The 16,845-nt window shown below is 41.6% G+C and overlaps 1 protein-coding gene across 1 annotated transcript in view; it reads right to left on the bottom strand.

Annotated features, from left to right (window-relative positions):
* The window catches only part of tgs1 (trimethylguanosine synthase 1), a 33,025-nt gene extending 16,445 nt beyond the window's left edge, over positions 1-16,580 (bottom strand). Inside the window, exons 1-7 of the mRNA XM_088085515.1 lie at positions 16,323-16,580; positions 16,106-16,173; positions 5,819-5,940; positions 5,632-5,716; positions 4,427-4,501; positions 3,163-3,696; positions 1,377-1,506 (exon numbers count right to left, since the gene is read on the bottom strand). Coding sequence (XP_087941641.1) covers positions 1,377-1,506; positions 3,163-3,696; positions 4,427-4,501; positions 5,632-5,716; positions 5,819-5,940; positions 16,106-16,173; positions 16,323-16,435 — 1,127 coding nt within the window. The 5' untranslated portion in view covers positions 16,436-16,580. The remainder of the gene's footprint in view (positions 1-1,376; positions 1,507-3,162; positions 3,697-4,426; positions 4,502-5,631; positions 5,717-5,818; positions 5,941-16,105; positions 16,174-16,322) is intronic.
* Positions 16,581-16,845: the final 265 nt, after the last annotated feature.

A 16,845-nucleotide genomic window follows, 5' to 3' on the forward strand; every position in this document is an offset into this window, starting at 1 on the left:
TTGGATTCGCCAAAGTCACACAATGACACACACACACACACACACACACACACACACACACACACACACACACACACACACACACACACACACAGTGACTGAAGCAGTGGTAGACCCAAGTGGTTGAACAAAGCAGAGGGAAGTTTCACTGTCGGCTCAGCCAGAGAGGCCTGTGTGTTTGGACCTGAGCATACCGCTGCAGAGAGGTGATTTGGATTATTCTGCACAAGTTGCGCCAGAGTTTGTAATCTGATGTTTCGATACAGTTTTGCTGTTTTTAAACATGAAGCCCTACAACTTCAACTAATCCTCTGAAACCTGGAGCCACATCACTTTTCTTATACAGCGTTCAGAGCACTTTTAACAAACATTTAAACCTTTAAAACATAAGCAAATTGGTCTGATTGCTTTGGACTTGGCATGAAATGTCCTGCAATTTGCAAAAAATGAGCTAAAATAAATAAATAAAGGAGAGAGAATTATTAACTAAATAAAATATCAAGACAACTATTTATAATTTGATAATTATATATTTTATATGAGTTATATATTTAAAATCAGAAAGGCTAGGTTACTGAAAGACATCTTTGCTTTTTTCATTGATTTTATTTTAACACTTTTTCAGGTAATTTCCTGTTTTTTCTGTTACTTTTCTTTCTTCTTTTGCTGCAAGAGATCAATTCACTTTGCTCAGGTTTCTAAGGGTTAATCAAGAATTCTACATTCACTGTGACTTGTTTATAAAAAAAAAAAAAGACTTTTAAATATGCTTTTATTTTGGTTGTTTTTATCTGTTTTTGTTCTAATGCTTTTATCTGGTAGCACTTTGAGATTTGTTTCAAATGTAAATTGCATTAAAAATAAAATAAGTTATCATTATTCTTAAGACTTTTGAAAGATTAATTTAAGTCATTTTAATATTAATTAAAGCCTTATTGTTACACTAATGAATGTGCCTTTTAAGACTTTTTCGGGATCCACGGGAATCCTGCAGAAAAGGAAAAACAAATAAAAGCCCCCAAATAAAAGTGTAACATATAAAATAAGGACCAGCTGAAGGCTTGACTGTGTGAGGAAACAACAGAACATTGTATGGTAAATCAGAGTTAATATTGTTCATTGCACATGGCCATGTAACTTTTTTTTAACCTGTTGCAACTCATTTTTATTTTTGGTGTGGATTCTCTGCAGTAAGCACATAAAGAAGAGCAGCAGATTCTGATGAGACTCCAGAAACTGTTACTGAAAGAAACATCCAAACAGATCCAAACATCCCATTTTCAGTTCTGACGTAACAGGACACACACAAAGCATGTTCCTCATTCAAGGTAGCTCTGAATATTTTAACATTAAATACACAAAGAACACAAACTCACCCGCGTTTAACTTTAGCTGGTCCTCCTCCTGGAGGTTTGTCATCATCATCATCATCATCATCTTCTCTATCTGACATCCTCTTCCTCAAGCCATCCTGTCTGTCAGGGCTGCCAGCAGCCTGCTGGGAATCTGTGTTACAGCACATAAACACTTAGTATTTTTCCAAAACCCTCATTACAACCCCAACACTGTCTGTGATACTAACTCTGAAATACACAGACTAAATGATAAAACATGTACTGAAACCAGGCTGACTAAAGCTAACTTTCTTTTTCCAACCAGAGTTTGAATGTTTTAAGATAAACTCAGATTTTCCTAAAAAATACGACTTACAGAAAGTATGACTCATACATAGGCAATCCCTCTGAGTCATCACTTAGAACCCAGTAGAAATGTGGCAGTTTATTTACCTGCCTAGATTTACTGATTTTTCCCCCTCAAGACACTAACCCTTTGAAACCAAAGAAACCTTGATTGATTTCCTCCAAAAAACATGAAAATAAGGAAACTTTAGAGGCCATGGCCCAAAAATGAGCAAAAAACTAATTAAATTTAAAAAAACATTGCATGAAAAGTACCTGAAAATAAGCAACAACAAAAAATAAATCAAGAAATAAAAAAATAGAAGAAATAAGAAATAAGAAATAATACTATTATAACAATTATGAATATAGTTTTCTGGACATTTTCCTTGTGTTTTTTATTTTTTGCTAAATTTCAGGTCTTTTTCTTATCACCTTTTACTTAATTCTTGCAATTTGTGGGACATTCTGTGCCAAGCTGCTCACTCTCTGTGCCTGCATGTTTTTGAAAGAAATCAAACTAATGTGCTTAGGGTTAAAAGGGTTACACCTTATAAAAGGTGTCTGAGTGTAGCACAAGAAAACTGATGTCAGTCCAGGTTGGGTGTGTATCCCCCCAGTGCACAGGTGAGATCGGGGCTTTAAAAACAGGTATGGGTTGAGGTGTCAGACTGTAAGCAGCATCAAAGAGGCACAGTGCCGAAAAAATGCAAATATAGCGTGATGAAGGTCCAAAAGAGAGGGAATCTGAGGTTGGCTGTTACTGTCACCTCATTGTCAAGTGAGTAAACAGAAACCGACTATACAGGTCGACAGATTATCAGCCTAGTGGGTCCAATATTTGTCATTTTGCCAATTATCTGTGTTGGTGTTTTATTTCAATGATCAATGATAAAATGGACTAATTAAAATGTGAATTACTTAGGCTGGGCTGCAGCTGTGTCTCTCCCTCTGGTCTGTTTACACTCACCACTCTGTCTCACCTAATGTCAACATCTCTCCCTGCACTGAAGAAAAGATCCAAAAGGGCAGTAAGAGAGGATTACACCCAGCCAGCAGCAGGGACAGCACTACATGCAAAGAAAGTGTCAGCATGGGAGAAACTTACTTTGTAAAACCTCAGGGAGATATTTTACATACACATTTTGCTGTATACGATGTTGAAATTTTCAGTTTTGATTAAGCATTTGCTAATGGCATTTTAAAAAAGCTGTGTGTTGGTGATTGTTATATTCCAAATTTTAAATTTTTGTTTTTAATTGTGAATGTATATGTCAACATAGGTTATTGGCCTCATTAACTACTTAGAATTGCTGTTGGTTTAGACTTTTTTTCCATTTCAGGCAGCTTATCCATGTAGATATGCTGTAATTCCAGAGAATATCAGAGCACGTTAGGACTAAATTATGCAAAAATGCAGTGAAATCCATCAAATCACTGAGTGTTTCTCTGCACTGTGCACACATTGAGGTTGAGTGATTACCTGTTTGTTGAGCTGTGTTGTGCTGTGAGGCTGCAGGTCTCTTGTGATCGTCCCCACCATCAGACGGCTGATCAGATCCACAGAGTTGTGTCTCTGTCTGCTCTCTGACATGCTGTGTGTGTGTGTGTGCATCAGTCACACACCTCCCTCCCTCCTCTAACGTGCACTGCTGTCCAAACACATCAGTCAGAGCCTCAGCGTCTTCATGAGGAGCCTTCACTTCTTCTTCTCCTCTCTGCTGGATCTCAGCCCTCAGGTCTTCAGTCTGTCCATCAGTCCACTCCCCTGGCTGTGTCTGTGTGTGTCCCTCTGCTTCTCCACCACTGTCCCCAACACAGGTGGACTGCTCAGTGGTCCAGCCCTGTGCTGACCAGTATGAGTACTGCTCCCAGTAGCAGTAGTAGGTCTCTGCAGCATGTGTATCCCACTCAGCTTTTGTCTGTGGGTCATCCCAAGGAGCAGTCGCTGCTCCTGGATCAGTTTCTGGATGTTTCTCCATCCAGCTGCTCCACAGCAGAACTTCACCCTGCTGAGCTTTACCAGACACACACAAGAAACAGAGAAAAACCCAGAAGCAATATTTAAAATCTGAGGTATCAAATGGTTTGTCCTGACTCTTCCCCGTGATTCCTTAACTTTCTCGTGAAGGGACTCCTTTTCTATCACTGAGCGAACTGATAAGCACTGACTAGATGCCATATTTTATGGATATTTCATATTACATGCAATGCACAACAATAACACAACAGAAGAACTGATATACTGTACACTTAACCCAAATAATGAATAGTGTCAGCATGGAAGGAACTTTAACTTTGTGACACCTCAGCAAGCACTTTTTACTTATTCATTTTTTACTTAAAATTTCAATGAATTTATAAAAAAAAAAAGTTACTGGTAACTTGCCGTAGTTGATGTTGAAAGTTTCCATTTTGATTAAACATTTGCCAAAGGCACTGAAATAGTTTTGTGTGAGAGTTTGTCATATTTCAAACTCTAAAGTTTGAAATAAATATTTTAATTGTTATTGTAGATGCATATCGGTTCCAATTATCATCCTTATGAAGTACTAATAATCAGTATTGGTATCAGTCTTGAAAAACCAACAATGGTCGACCCCTAATTGTTACATCTACATTCAATATCTGTAACACAGTTACAACATTTAATACAGTACAGCGAGGGCAAACATTGTCTGTAACTGGGTCTTATGGTACCAGTGTACATGTGTGCGTCATTATAATGTTCATGTCCTCCTCTTTACCCCAGTAGCTCTCCCAGCCGGCAGCTTGCGTCTCTCCTGTTCCATCCTTTGGTGACTGGCACACTTTCTTTTCAACTAGGTAAACAAATCACAAGGCAGTGTCAAATACCATCACAACACTGAGCATATAATAACAATAGTATACACTAAGGCCCAACCGATTTATCAGTTTACCGATATTATCATATGAGCCTTTCACTGACATATCGGAGCATATCAGTGTTTATTTTTACCAATATGCGCGCGTAAGAAAACTTTTTTTACAGACCATATATTGCAGAAAATGATGCTTGGATGGTTTAGAAATGGTCAGCAATTGACTGATACTGAACAGTACTGCTGTTTATTTAGCTATTTGATTTATTGTATGGATTCTTTATTTAAATGGTCAGCAAAGACTGATGTTGAACACGCACAGTACTGACGTTTATCTCATTTTTATTTATTCTTTACTTTTGTTTGGGTGTAATTTTAAATAAGTAAATTGTGAAATAAAAGTTATTTGTTTAAGAAAGCAGCCTTCTAAGTGCTTTTGCATAGTCATGCAAAATCAGTACACAGTCCACATAGAAAAGATCTATTTTCTTTCCAGCTCAAAAATTCACTGTATCTCTCGCCATATCAGTAATCTGTGAATTTTTCCACTATAAAATGGGTATCGGTCTCAAAAATCCCATATTGGTCAGGCTGTTACTACAGCAATTTTTATTATAGTGCTATATACTTATAGCACTATAATAAAAATTGTAAATGAAAACAATAGAAAATGGAAAAATGACATCTCAAATGACATTAGAAGCTAATGATTTGTTGTCCCTGAGACACTCCAGCATGGAAGGACCACACTGCTGTTGATCCTAACTTGTTTCATTATTGATGCTTGCAATCATAATTACACATCACTTGGTTCTGACCAAGCAATTTGATTGGTCGAGAGGCATTCCATGAGTGCTGATAAACAGTACAACAGCACTGGGACTTTTGATTATGCATGTATTTATCTGATTTAGAGTTGTTATAAACCATTAATCAATCATGCATTAACGATAGGTTATCTAACACTACCGTAAATTGTATCAATGTTTGAAGGGCCAGAAAATCCCGTCTGACGGGCATCATCGTACATTCCACCTGATGCAAAAGCCCTCTACCTGAAGCCCAGGAGGGGAGCAGCTGTGACGGACGGGTTTTGGTACACTGCCTACCTTTGTTGTCAACCCGTGCATCATCTTCCTCCTCCTCGGCTGATTCTGCCCAGTATGTGGCAGGCCTCCTGTGAGACCTTTTCCCCTGTCACATGACCAAAGACAGGCTCTGTCAGACATTTCCACGCACACACGCACCTACACACACTGTGCTGAGGTTAACATCCCACATCAGGTTTGGACTTACTGCTCTCCTCTGCTGAGAGGAGCTGACAAAAGCCAAAGGCAGACCCATGCTGGCCATCAGCTGAGCCTCTTCATCCAACACCTCCTCCTCCACATCAGCATCCTCCTCTTCATCATCCGAGTCTGTGAGTTGAGGGGAAATTTGTTTTAAATGGATTCATGCTTTCACATCTTTTGATTTCACAGTGTTAGACTATGTGTGTGTGTGTGTGTGTGTGTGTGTGTGTGTGTGTGTGTGCGATGTCATAGTGGCCTTCAATCAGTTTTAGCTTTTCTGCACTGGCTCCCTGTAAAAATCCAGAATTGAATTTAAAATCACTCTCCTCTCTCACAAAGCTCTGAATGGTCAGGCTTCGTCATACCTGACGGAGCTCATAGTTCCCTGTTATCCTACGAGAACACTCTGTTCTGAAAGTGCATGGTTACTTGTGGTTCCTAAAGTCTCCAAAAGTAGGATGGGAGTCAGAGCCTTCAGTTATCAGACTCCTCTTCTTTGGAAATATTTTCCAGTGTCAGTCCAGGAGGCAGACAAAATGATGGCCTGGATCCTGAGACTCAAGAGTTTGCTTTCAAATCTCAGGAGAAAAAAGGAGATGCATACTCCCAATAATGAGTTATGTGGTGGTTATCTCTCACTGGGAGAGATAAAGGACGCTGAAGTGGAGATAATAAGATTCTGTCAGAGGAGAAGTATAGTGACTTGTTCTTAACAAAAACAACAAAACGAACCTAAGCCACTGAGGGACTGCTGCTACCTGCTGAGACTGATAATTGACGCGTCCGTCGTCTTCGGGTCAATAGAATCCAACACTTCTTGTAATCATCCACATTTATTTATAAGCGCTCTTGACTGTCGCCGATAATTGAACTGCACATACAAACAAAAAGGCTCACATATTTGCCACAACACATAAATAAAGTCGACGACCACGATCCGACGTGACGTGACGATCAAAAAAAACTGTTTGCTCTCTCATTCAGCAGCACACCTGCTGAGTAATTACGTCTTGCTCTATTTAATCATTCCTGCCCACACAGTGCAGAGCGCCACCTACTGTGGCTTCCAGACAAACAAAAAAAATAAACACAAATACACATAACCCAAAAAATGGCTCTAACACGCCGGCCCCTAATTGTAAATGACAGCTGACATTACAATTACCTTCAAAATTTAATTACAGAGCCATTATCCCAATAACACACAAAAAAATGTACCAAATAATACCCAATATTGTGCACCAACAACCTGGTTTGACTCAGAGGTCACCATAAAGTCAACACTAACAACTTGCAGCTTTCTGTAATAGGCACAGCTTTGTGACAGGTCTTTCCAAGATATTTGTCTTCGTCTGGAGCGCTGGGCGTACTAGACCTTTCTTGTCGAGGAAAGTTTCCAAAACTCTGCCAAGAGGCCAGGATCCACGAGGAGCAGCAGCAGAATCCATAACAACAACAATGTCTCCAGGAACAAAATTTCTAATTTTTTGATTCCATTTTTGCCGTTCTTGGAGCAAAGGGAGGTACTCCTGTACCCATCTTTTCCAAAACAAATCCGCAATATATTGGACTTGTCGCCATCTCCTCTTCACCTACATATCATCTTTGTTAAACAGTCCAGGTGATAAGACTGGTTTCCCTTTCATCAGGAGAATGTGATTTGGAGTGAGTGGTTCAAGATCAGTGGGATCATCTGAAAGCTTAGTGAGGGGCGTCCATTCAAAATAGCCTCAACCTCGCACAAAAGCGGTGTGGAGTCATCATCATCCAGTGTTTGAAGATGTAACACAGAGGTGAGAACTTTCCTTACCATACGAATGACCGCTCCCAAACACCACCATGATGTGATGCTGCAGGTGGATTAAAGTTCCACTGGATCCCATCTTGCAATAAGTCTCTCTGTATCTGGCTGTGATTTAAAGATGCAAGTGCTTCTCTCAGCTCTTTCTTGGCTCCAACAAAGTTCGTACCATTATCTGGCGCATAGATGACACTTGTCCTCTCTTGGCTGATGAACCTTCGTGAGCATTAATACATGCGTCAGTATCCAAGGATGGAGCTACTTCCAAATGAACAGCTCTGCTGGCCAAACAGAGTAAAGATGACACCATAGCAGCTTACACAAACCTCGACCTCTCTTCACCTCCAAAGGCCCAAGTAATCTACTCCCACATTCGTGAAGGGAGGGAGATCAGGAAGGAGCCTTTCGCTTGGTAAGTCCGCCATCTTTTGCTCTCACCCAACTTCCCTTTGTATCGTCTGCAGAAGCTGCACTGTGATATGATTTTCTCACAGCTGAAGTGGCACTTGTTATCCAGAACTTCTTTAGTAATCTTGACAAGGTGTGATTTCTTCCACCATGGCCAACTTGTTGGTGTATGTGTCTTAATATGAGTGTGGAGATGTGTTGATCTTTTGACAAGATGAGTGGATGCTTTGTCTCTTCTGGTAGAGCTGCCTTACTCAAACGGCCTCCAACTCTCACAAGTCCATCCTCGAGACATGGGTCCAGTTTGTAAATAGAACTGTCTCTTGGCACAGATTTTTCCAGCTGATAGGGCAGCAATCTCCACCTTGAACCTTTTCTGCTGACAATAGCGAATGATGGAAACTTCAGCATCAAAAGATTCTCAGCTGACAGATTTGACACATTGCTTTTTTAGCCCTCTCCATCTCCAGTGACACATGTGACCCATCTGCATCCTTTCTGTTGAACTCAAGAGCATGCAATTCCTTTCTCTTTTGACTCAATTGCAGAAGGATCCTCTTCCATTTGTGAAACCATGCAACTGCCACCTTAAGTTTCCTCCAATCTGAAAAGTATGATAGAAGCTGGTCTGTAGCATTAGAAGAGTTCTGAGTGATGACTGTGTTTACCGTGGCATCCCTTTTGACCTCTACATCATCAACTGAAAGTGTGGCCTCTGTGATGTCTGCAGGCCAATCCTTTTCTGGGTCAAGAGAAACCTTGGGCCTTGATCCAGCTCCCACCATTCAGCAGATCTCCAACCTTCATACCTCTAGAGGCATAATCAGCAGGGTTGTCTTTGGTATTGATGTACCTCCACTGAGAGGCATGAGTTGAATCTCTGATGGTTGACACCGATTCGCCACAAATGTGTGGGAAAGCGTCTGTCCCTCATTTTTTATGTACTTAAGCACTGAAGAACTGTCCGTCCAGAAAGTTGACTGATCCAATGGCAGCTCAATTCTGCTCTCAACATCTGATCAACTCGAACAGCTAGGACAGCAGCTGTAAGCTCCAGGCGAGGAATAGTTATCTGTTTCAGGGGGTAACTCTCGCTTTTCCCAACAAGAAGGAGACATGGACCTCGCTCTTGCTGTTTTCTATTCTGAGGTAGGTGACAGTGCCAAAACCATCTTCACTGGCGTCTGAAAAGTTATGCAGCTGCGGCTTTAATGGCCTGTCCAAAGTGCTTGGGCTTGATACATCTCTCAACTTTGAATGAAGACAACCCTTTCAGATCCTCAACCATCCTGTCCACTGATGGCTAATGTCTGCAGGTATGTTGTCGTCCCATCCACAGCACGTCTCCGACAGAGCTCTTGCAGCATAACCTTTGCTGACAGTGTCACTGGTGCAAGAAACCCCAAGGGATCCTCATAAACGGAACAGATTATCGACAACAATCCTCTTCTGCTCTCTGCGGTTGCTCTTTCACCATCATTTTTGAACTTGAGCATTATCCAACTCCACGCACCACTGTAGTCAAGGCTCTCTCCACTGGAAGCTCATCTCTCTCCAGATCCAGCTCTTTCCAGTCTTTAGCTCTGTGTTCCTCTTCAATGTTTTTGCAGCACTGTCCGGCTGTTACTGATCCACTTTGTCAAAGTGAAACCTCCCCTTTAGGCAGAGGTCACTGAGAGCTTTTAACCATCACAACCGCTTCCTCTTCTGAGGGCAGGCTCTTCAAACAGTCATCAACATAAAATTTAAGCTTGACTGTTTTCACCACTTCTGATGAAAAGTGAGCTTGATTGTCTTCTGCTGTCTTCCTAAGTGCGTAACTGGCACAACTTGGAGATGAGGCGGCACCAAACAAATGGACTGACATTGATACTCCACAATCTCCTTGCTCACGTTACCATCAGACCACCACAAAAAGCGAAGGAAGTCTTTGTCCTCTTGACCCACTTTAACCTGGTAGAACATAGACTGAATGTCTCCATAGACGCTACTGGCTCCTGCCTGAATCTGATGAGGGACTCCTAGCAGCGAACTGGTCAGGTTGGCCTTGAAGAAGCTGGCTGTTGAGTGAGGCTCCTTTAAACTCAGCTGAACAATCAAAGACAACACGCATAAAAGTACCCTTTCTGGGATGGCAGCACACCATGATGGGGGAATATACCAAACCTTTCCAATTTCTCCATCCAATTGATGTTGAGGCACTTTCTCTGCATAGCCTTTCCATTATAACATCAGTGAAGAAGTTGGTGTATTCCTGGTGAAACAGTTCATCCTTTCTGAACTTCCCCTTTAATCCAAACAACCTTTGCTTGACCATTGAAGATTATTAGGAAGAGTAAGCTGTTCTTTTCTGAAGGGCATTTTTAGCTGTAATGGCCATCCTGAAACTGCTGACTCATCCATAATCTTTAAGAATCTGATGTCTTCTCTCGACATCCCTTTTCCTCTGTACTTCTTTCATTGAAGTCATGATTGTACTGGTTGTTCAACAACTCCTCCAGCTTACACACAGAAATCCTATTGGCAGCCACTGAGAACCTTGCTTTAGGGTTACTGTGCTCTCCATCCGAAGGGACCATTAACAACCCAACCAAGTACGGTTCTTACTGCATACGGGCCATTCCCTTGGCTGTTGACAACTTCCCAGGGTTCCAATACCTTGGGGACGTTGGTACCAATCAACATGTCAACATTGGGCGTCTATGCAGGGGATCTGAGGCGATTAGAGAGAATCTGACCACTTTGCCAATTCTTCCTGTGTGACAATGTTGTTAGGGTCACAGGCATTTTTCTTTGTGTGAGAACTTCTGGAAGACTGTAAAAGTGGTTACTGTCAAGGCCAGCCACCTCCAAACCATTCATTCAAGCGTGAGTGACAACAACTTTTTTCATGCCCCATGGTGCACAAAAGGAAATTGGTTCTTCTACCATCAATGTTCAACCTTTGCATCAGGTGCTCTGAACAAAGCGTAGCTGTACTGCGGGATCCAGAAATGCATAGGTTTGTATTATTTTGTCTCCCTTGATGGATTTAACCTGGATTGGCAGAATGGACAAAATGCTATCCTCCTTTCCGGCCCCTGTGTGACCACAAGTTTCTGAAAAGGGTGGTTTAACATTAACTGTTTCTTTAGAGTGTTCACCTTCTGTGCTGGTTCTTGGCCTTTCAGAAATATGAAGCACAGTAGGATGCTTGCGCCCACACTCTTTGCAAGTCAGGCGCCTATAGCAATCTTTACTCATGTGTCCACTACACAAGCAGCCAAAACACATCCTCTTTTCCTTTAGAAAAATGAAATTTTTGTCCCGATGTTTCTTTCTTTTCAGCTTTGGACATTCCTCCAATGTGCGACTGGGAACAACAGGCCATGCTTTCTCGAACCTTTCCATTGAGTCTTGCCTCTGTGGGTCTGAGTGTGAACCTTCTGCTGTATCCACAACAATGTGATGAGTAGCAAAGCTGTTACCTCTGACTCTGCTAAATTTGGGCTGAGACTTGAACTTACACTCCTTGATGTAGGTGAAACACTTGTGTCCTGGATGTCCCCAAAGAGTGGATCAGAAATGATCTTAACTTGACGTTCAAGGAAAGAAACAAGGTCTTTAAGCGAGCTCTTGATTGCACCTCTCCAAGATTTCATGTGCATTTGTCCTCCATTTCTCCCTATATTTAAATGGCAACTTTGTCATAATTGCTCTCATGTTAGTTGGCATGTCTAGTTCTTGCATGTAGTGAAGTTCCTCCATCACGTTGCAACAACCATGCAAAAACAGAGAAAAAGCCTGAAGTGATTTCACATCTTCTGATTTCACTGTAGGCCAAGCCAGAGCCTTCTCTATGTAAGCTGCAGCAATCCTGTATTCATTTCCAAAGTGTTCACGCAGAAGTTCTTTAGCCAGTTGATAGCCTCTATCCGGAATCATATGCTGACAGCTCCTCACCAATTCTCTAGGCTGACCCTTTGTAAACTGTTAAACAGCTTTGTTAGCTTTTGCTTCCACTCCATGCTCAAAAGCTCTGATGAAGTTCTGTACTGGAAGGATCACCGTCCGAATACAGGAATGTCTCGAGATGGTAAGGACAGTAGGCGTTGTTGTTGAACAAGAGCTGCTGTTATTTCATTCTGTTTATGCATTATGGTGCATAGATCTCCATGCATTTGTGCAGAAAGCAACTCGTCTGCTCAACTGATGCAGTCTGCTCATTGTTACTGGCAAATGAAGAATCTGATGTTGTGCATCTCCACATTGTGTTGTTCCATTCGTTTCTGTTGTTTCCTGTGTGCCTCCTGCCCTGATCCAGGGATGCACTCCTGCCCTTTTTCCACAGTGTGTGTGTTCTGTGCACTTGAGTCCTTATGAAGTGCTGGGAAATCGGTTTGCAACATTGCAGTCCCTGTCCAAGGTTCATATGACTTTGCTGCAGGATTGAGTTCTTTGAAAGTTGTGTTTTGTTCCTTTTTCCTTTGTAGATATGAATTCATTCCATTGGATGCTTGAGATTTGCGTGAACATTCTGAAACAGTTTCCAAAACTGCTAGCTTTGCTGTGGATGCAGCAATTTCAGCATCAAGCTCAAGCTGCTCTCTTTGTCTCCTTAGTTCTGCTTCTTGCTTCTCCAAAGCATGTTTTTTCTTTAACGCTGCAGATCGAGCAAGAAGGGCAGCCTTTTCTGCCTCGATTTTAATCGAGCAGAAGCTGTTGTGTGAGCACTTTTGTTGCTGCTTTTACCACTGCATATGCTTTTTGGTGAGAGCGTTTACTGGCAACATTTGATATACTATCATCAGGATGAACATCATCAACCACATCACCACCATTTTCATTATTTCTCAACCACTGTTTAACATAAATCAATGAAACCATTTTCAACCAACATTTTGCAGCAAACCACATTCTGTTTCTCACTTTCTTCAGTGGACATTAAAGGCACCAGAGAATCATGAGCAATTTTTTCTTCTTCACACAAACAAATAATTTTTTTCCAATTACCTTTAACCTCTGCAACATTAATTTCAAGCATATGATCTTCAGTTACCTTTCTTAATTTTTACCTTGTGTAGTTTATCTTTTCTTACATTTGCAACCTTTCACATTTTTTCAACATAAGCCTTGTGGGTCAATTTAACAGTTCTTTTTACCTTTACCCAACAGTGCTTCGTTTGAATTTCCCACTTCACTAGAAGCAGTGACAGTCATTTGAGCAACGGATCATCAGATTTACGTCCATCATGTCTTTTTTTTTTTTTTTTCTTAATGTTCCATAATAAAATCCAATATGCACTCGATGAGAACGGTTCGTTTTTATGACTCGATCGTCATTGTTATTTTTAGCGACCAATGCATTGGGATTCAGCTCATAAGTCGTGCACACTTAATTTATTTTTTATTATGGCCATAAGCTGGTAGCGCTACTGCTCATACCTTAATGCAAGCGGTGGGCGCCGTAAGATGGACCGGTGGTAGCGGATGAATCAGCTGATGATGATCGGTGTCACTCCGGGAAACACAGCTGTTGTTGGCGTCTTCCATGCGGCTCGACCGGCGTTAGCTCCGGCGTTAGCTCCGGCGTTGGCTCTGCCTCCGTGCGGTGGCCTTTCCGCGACTAACTAGACTAACTGAAGCGAAGTTTTTTGACTTAAGTATAGTGACTTGTTCTTAACAAAAACAACAAAACGAACCTAAGCCACTGAGGGACTGCTGCTACCTGCTGAGACTGATAATTGGCCAGCGTCCGTCTTCGGGTCCAATGGAATCCAACACTTCTTGTAATCATCCACATTTATTTATAAGCGCTCTTGACACAATGCGCCGATAATTGAACTGCACATACAAACAAAAAAGGCTCACATATTTGCCACAACACGCCAAATAAAAGTCGCGACCACGATCCCGTGGCGTGTGACGATCAAAAAAACTGTTTGCTCTCTCATTCAGCAGCACACCTGCTGAGTAATTACGTCTTGCTCTATTTAATCATTCCTGCCCACACAGTGCAGAGCGCCACCTACTGTGGCTTCCAGACAAACAAAAAAAATAAACACAAATACACATAACCCAAAAAATGGCTCTAACAAGAAGATTTGCAGAGGAGTTGTCCTCTCTCCAAAGGGCAGAATGTGTGAAACTAAACAGCCACATCTACAGACTCAATCTGAAACTGGAAGATAGTGTGTTGAGAGTCGGAGGGCAACTTAGTAAGGCTGCCATGCCTGAAGAGTCGAAGCATCCAACCATACTAGCCATCTTCACCTCTCTGACCTCATCCTATAACAGATTCATCGAGAGGTAGGCCATGGTGGCAGAAATCACTGAAGCGGTTCCAGACAGAAGGGGATTAGTACGACAATTTTGGATTAAGACTCAAACAAGCAAGTCTCTACAGGCCTGTAACCAAGACTTTCCTCCTGCAAGAGTCTCCAGAATCCTGACTGCTGTTTGGATCGTGATTGTTTGGATGTTTTTTTGTACTGACTTTGCTTTAGTGTGGTGGTAAAGATCACTCTCCACCATAGGTCATGTGCTAGTAACCTCTGACCTCCAGAAGAAAGAAGATATCATCATGAACTGTACATGGACTATACTTACCTTTGTTATGCTTTCACCTACATGTGTAGTGTATTTGAAATGATTACTTATTAATTATTATCATAACTATAATAATTAGGAGCAGAAATGTAGGTGCCAGATTATTAATTTTTATTATTATTATTCATCTTATGTTGTCATGTTAGGTGATTGGGTCACGTGGTGCAGGACCATGGATATCACAGTTGTCAGTCAGTCAGTTTTTGTGAATGTATGGAGGAGAGGGGATGACGGGGGGGAGCCATACATTTTTGCTGACCGCATTTCGCTTGATACATTTTGTCACCATTTTGACTGCGGTTTGCTGCGTTGTTGGACACCTGTGTACAGCCATGGAACTTGCTCTGGATTGTTTGATGCAGCTGTTTTCTACAATAAATCCAACGAAACGCAGTCATTGGAGTCGTCTCCCTCATTCAGTGACAGCCAGCACGTCCTGCAAGCCTCTTGGTGGCTAATTTTAAAACAGGCCAAGTCTGCCAGGGGACTTCCTATAATACACTGAGCTCCTCTGTCTTTCTCTTCCTCTCTTCATTTTCAAACATTCATATCCTGTTACTGCGTAACACTAACTCCGCTTCTTCTCCAGAACCTTTTCGATAGTTTGTCTCGCAGGTTTCCTCACTTGCGGCTGCACGTGGATAATGGGTCGTAGTTGCACTGAGACACCATGGTCCTGATGCCTTCTAGTACTGCTACTATTACTAGTCATACTTCTTCCTTTATCGTACACATACCGTTATTGTTGTCACATACATATACTATAATGTATTAAGCAGGGCTGTCAGCGTTAAAGTGTAAATTACGATTAAGGTCTGTAAATACCCAGGGTATTTTTGTTTAATCACATTAATCGCTAGCCACCATTTCTGTCTTTAAGAGAAAGCAGTCCCTTGACCTCTGACATCCAGATATTTGAATAAAAATGGGCTCTGTTGGTACCCATTACAGACATGTCCACTTTATGCTAGTCCCATGCAGTTTTTTACTGTCATTTGATTCAAGACAATCTGGTAAGAATTGCTTCTCCTTGTCAACATGGACTTAAAATTGTTGAAACTGGGGCGCCTGGTGGCTCAGTAGATAGAGCAGTGCCCCATGTGCAGAGGCTGTGTCCTCGCCACAGGGGCCGCGGGTTCAAGTCTGGCCTCGGCCCCTTGCTGCATGTCCTCCCCTCTCTCTCTACCCCTTACACGCTCACACTGTCCTATCAATTAAAGGCAATAAAAGCCCAAAAAAAAATCTTTAACAAAAAAAAATTGTTGAAACTGAAACTAAAAAACATGCGATCAAAACATTTCAATTACTCCTGATTAACTTGAAGTTCTGAGATTGACTGCAATTTAAAAATACATCATTTGACAGACCTAATATTAATATATACATATAAAACAAAGTATCATGTACCACTAATATTCATACACATATTTTTAAGAACTGAACTAAAGGCGCAGTGTATTCTGAAATATGTCCTGTTCAACAAGAGATACATACCTCGGACTGCACAGTCTGCAGGGTCAAATGAGAACAATCTGTTATCGGACCGATACAGCTCCCGATCCCTGGACACACACAGACACAGACCATCAGACTAAGACCCCCACAGCTTCATCTGTCCACACGTCTGTCTGCAACAGGATGACTGCTGTCCTACTTTTAATGGAACGTGTCAATAACTGCTGGAGACCATCATCAGATGTGAGAGACTTACTGTACGAAGGCTCTGGAGCAGCGACAGTGAACTCTCTCCTCCTCCTCAGATGAGAGTCTCCTGCTGAAGAGGATCTCGGCCACCACAGTCACCCTGCTCCTGTCCAGCATCATGACGCTCAGTCAGCTGATTCTGCAGCATACAGCAGCACGCGCGCAGCCGTTCACACACTGACCGCTGGCTGTTCACCTCTCTGCGCCGCCAGCATGGGTTCACTACAACTATCACGTTCAGGAAACAAGCAGCGTAACTCCTGATTGTTCCGCGGGCAGGGTCAACATGACACTGCCGGTCAGGTCTTTTCACAATAAAAGTGTAATAGTGCAGTTTACAAATATACAGGATTCAAAACTATTTGTAATAAAAGAAAAATAAATAAAAATAAAATATAGGAAAAATAAATAATAAAAAACAACAACAAATGAACATGCAAAATGCATTTAAACACACTGCACAATGTCTTCCATGGATTCTCTCAAATCCAGCTGTACTGTTTGTTTGTTTGTTTGTTTTTTTTAAACAT

Source organism: Plectropomus leopardus, chromosome 12 (genome assembly GCF_026936395.1).
Source record: "Plectropomus leopardus strain MGB_pleo_1.0 chromosome 12, ASM2693639v1, whole genome shotgun sequence".
In the NCBI taxonomy this organism is placed as follows: domain Eukaryota; kingdom Metazoa; phylum Chordata; class Actinopteri; order Perciformes; family Serranidae; genus Plectropomus; species Plectropomus leopardus.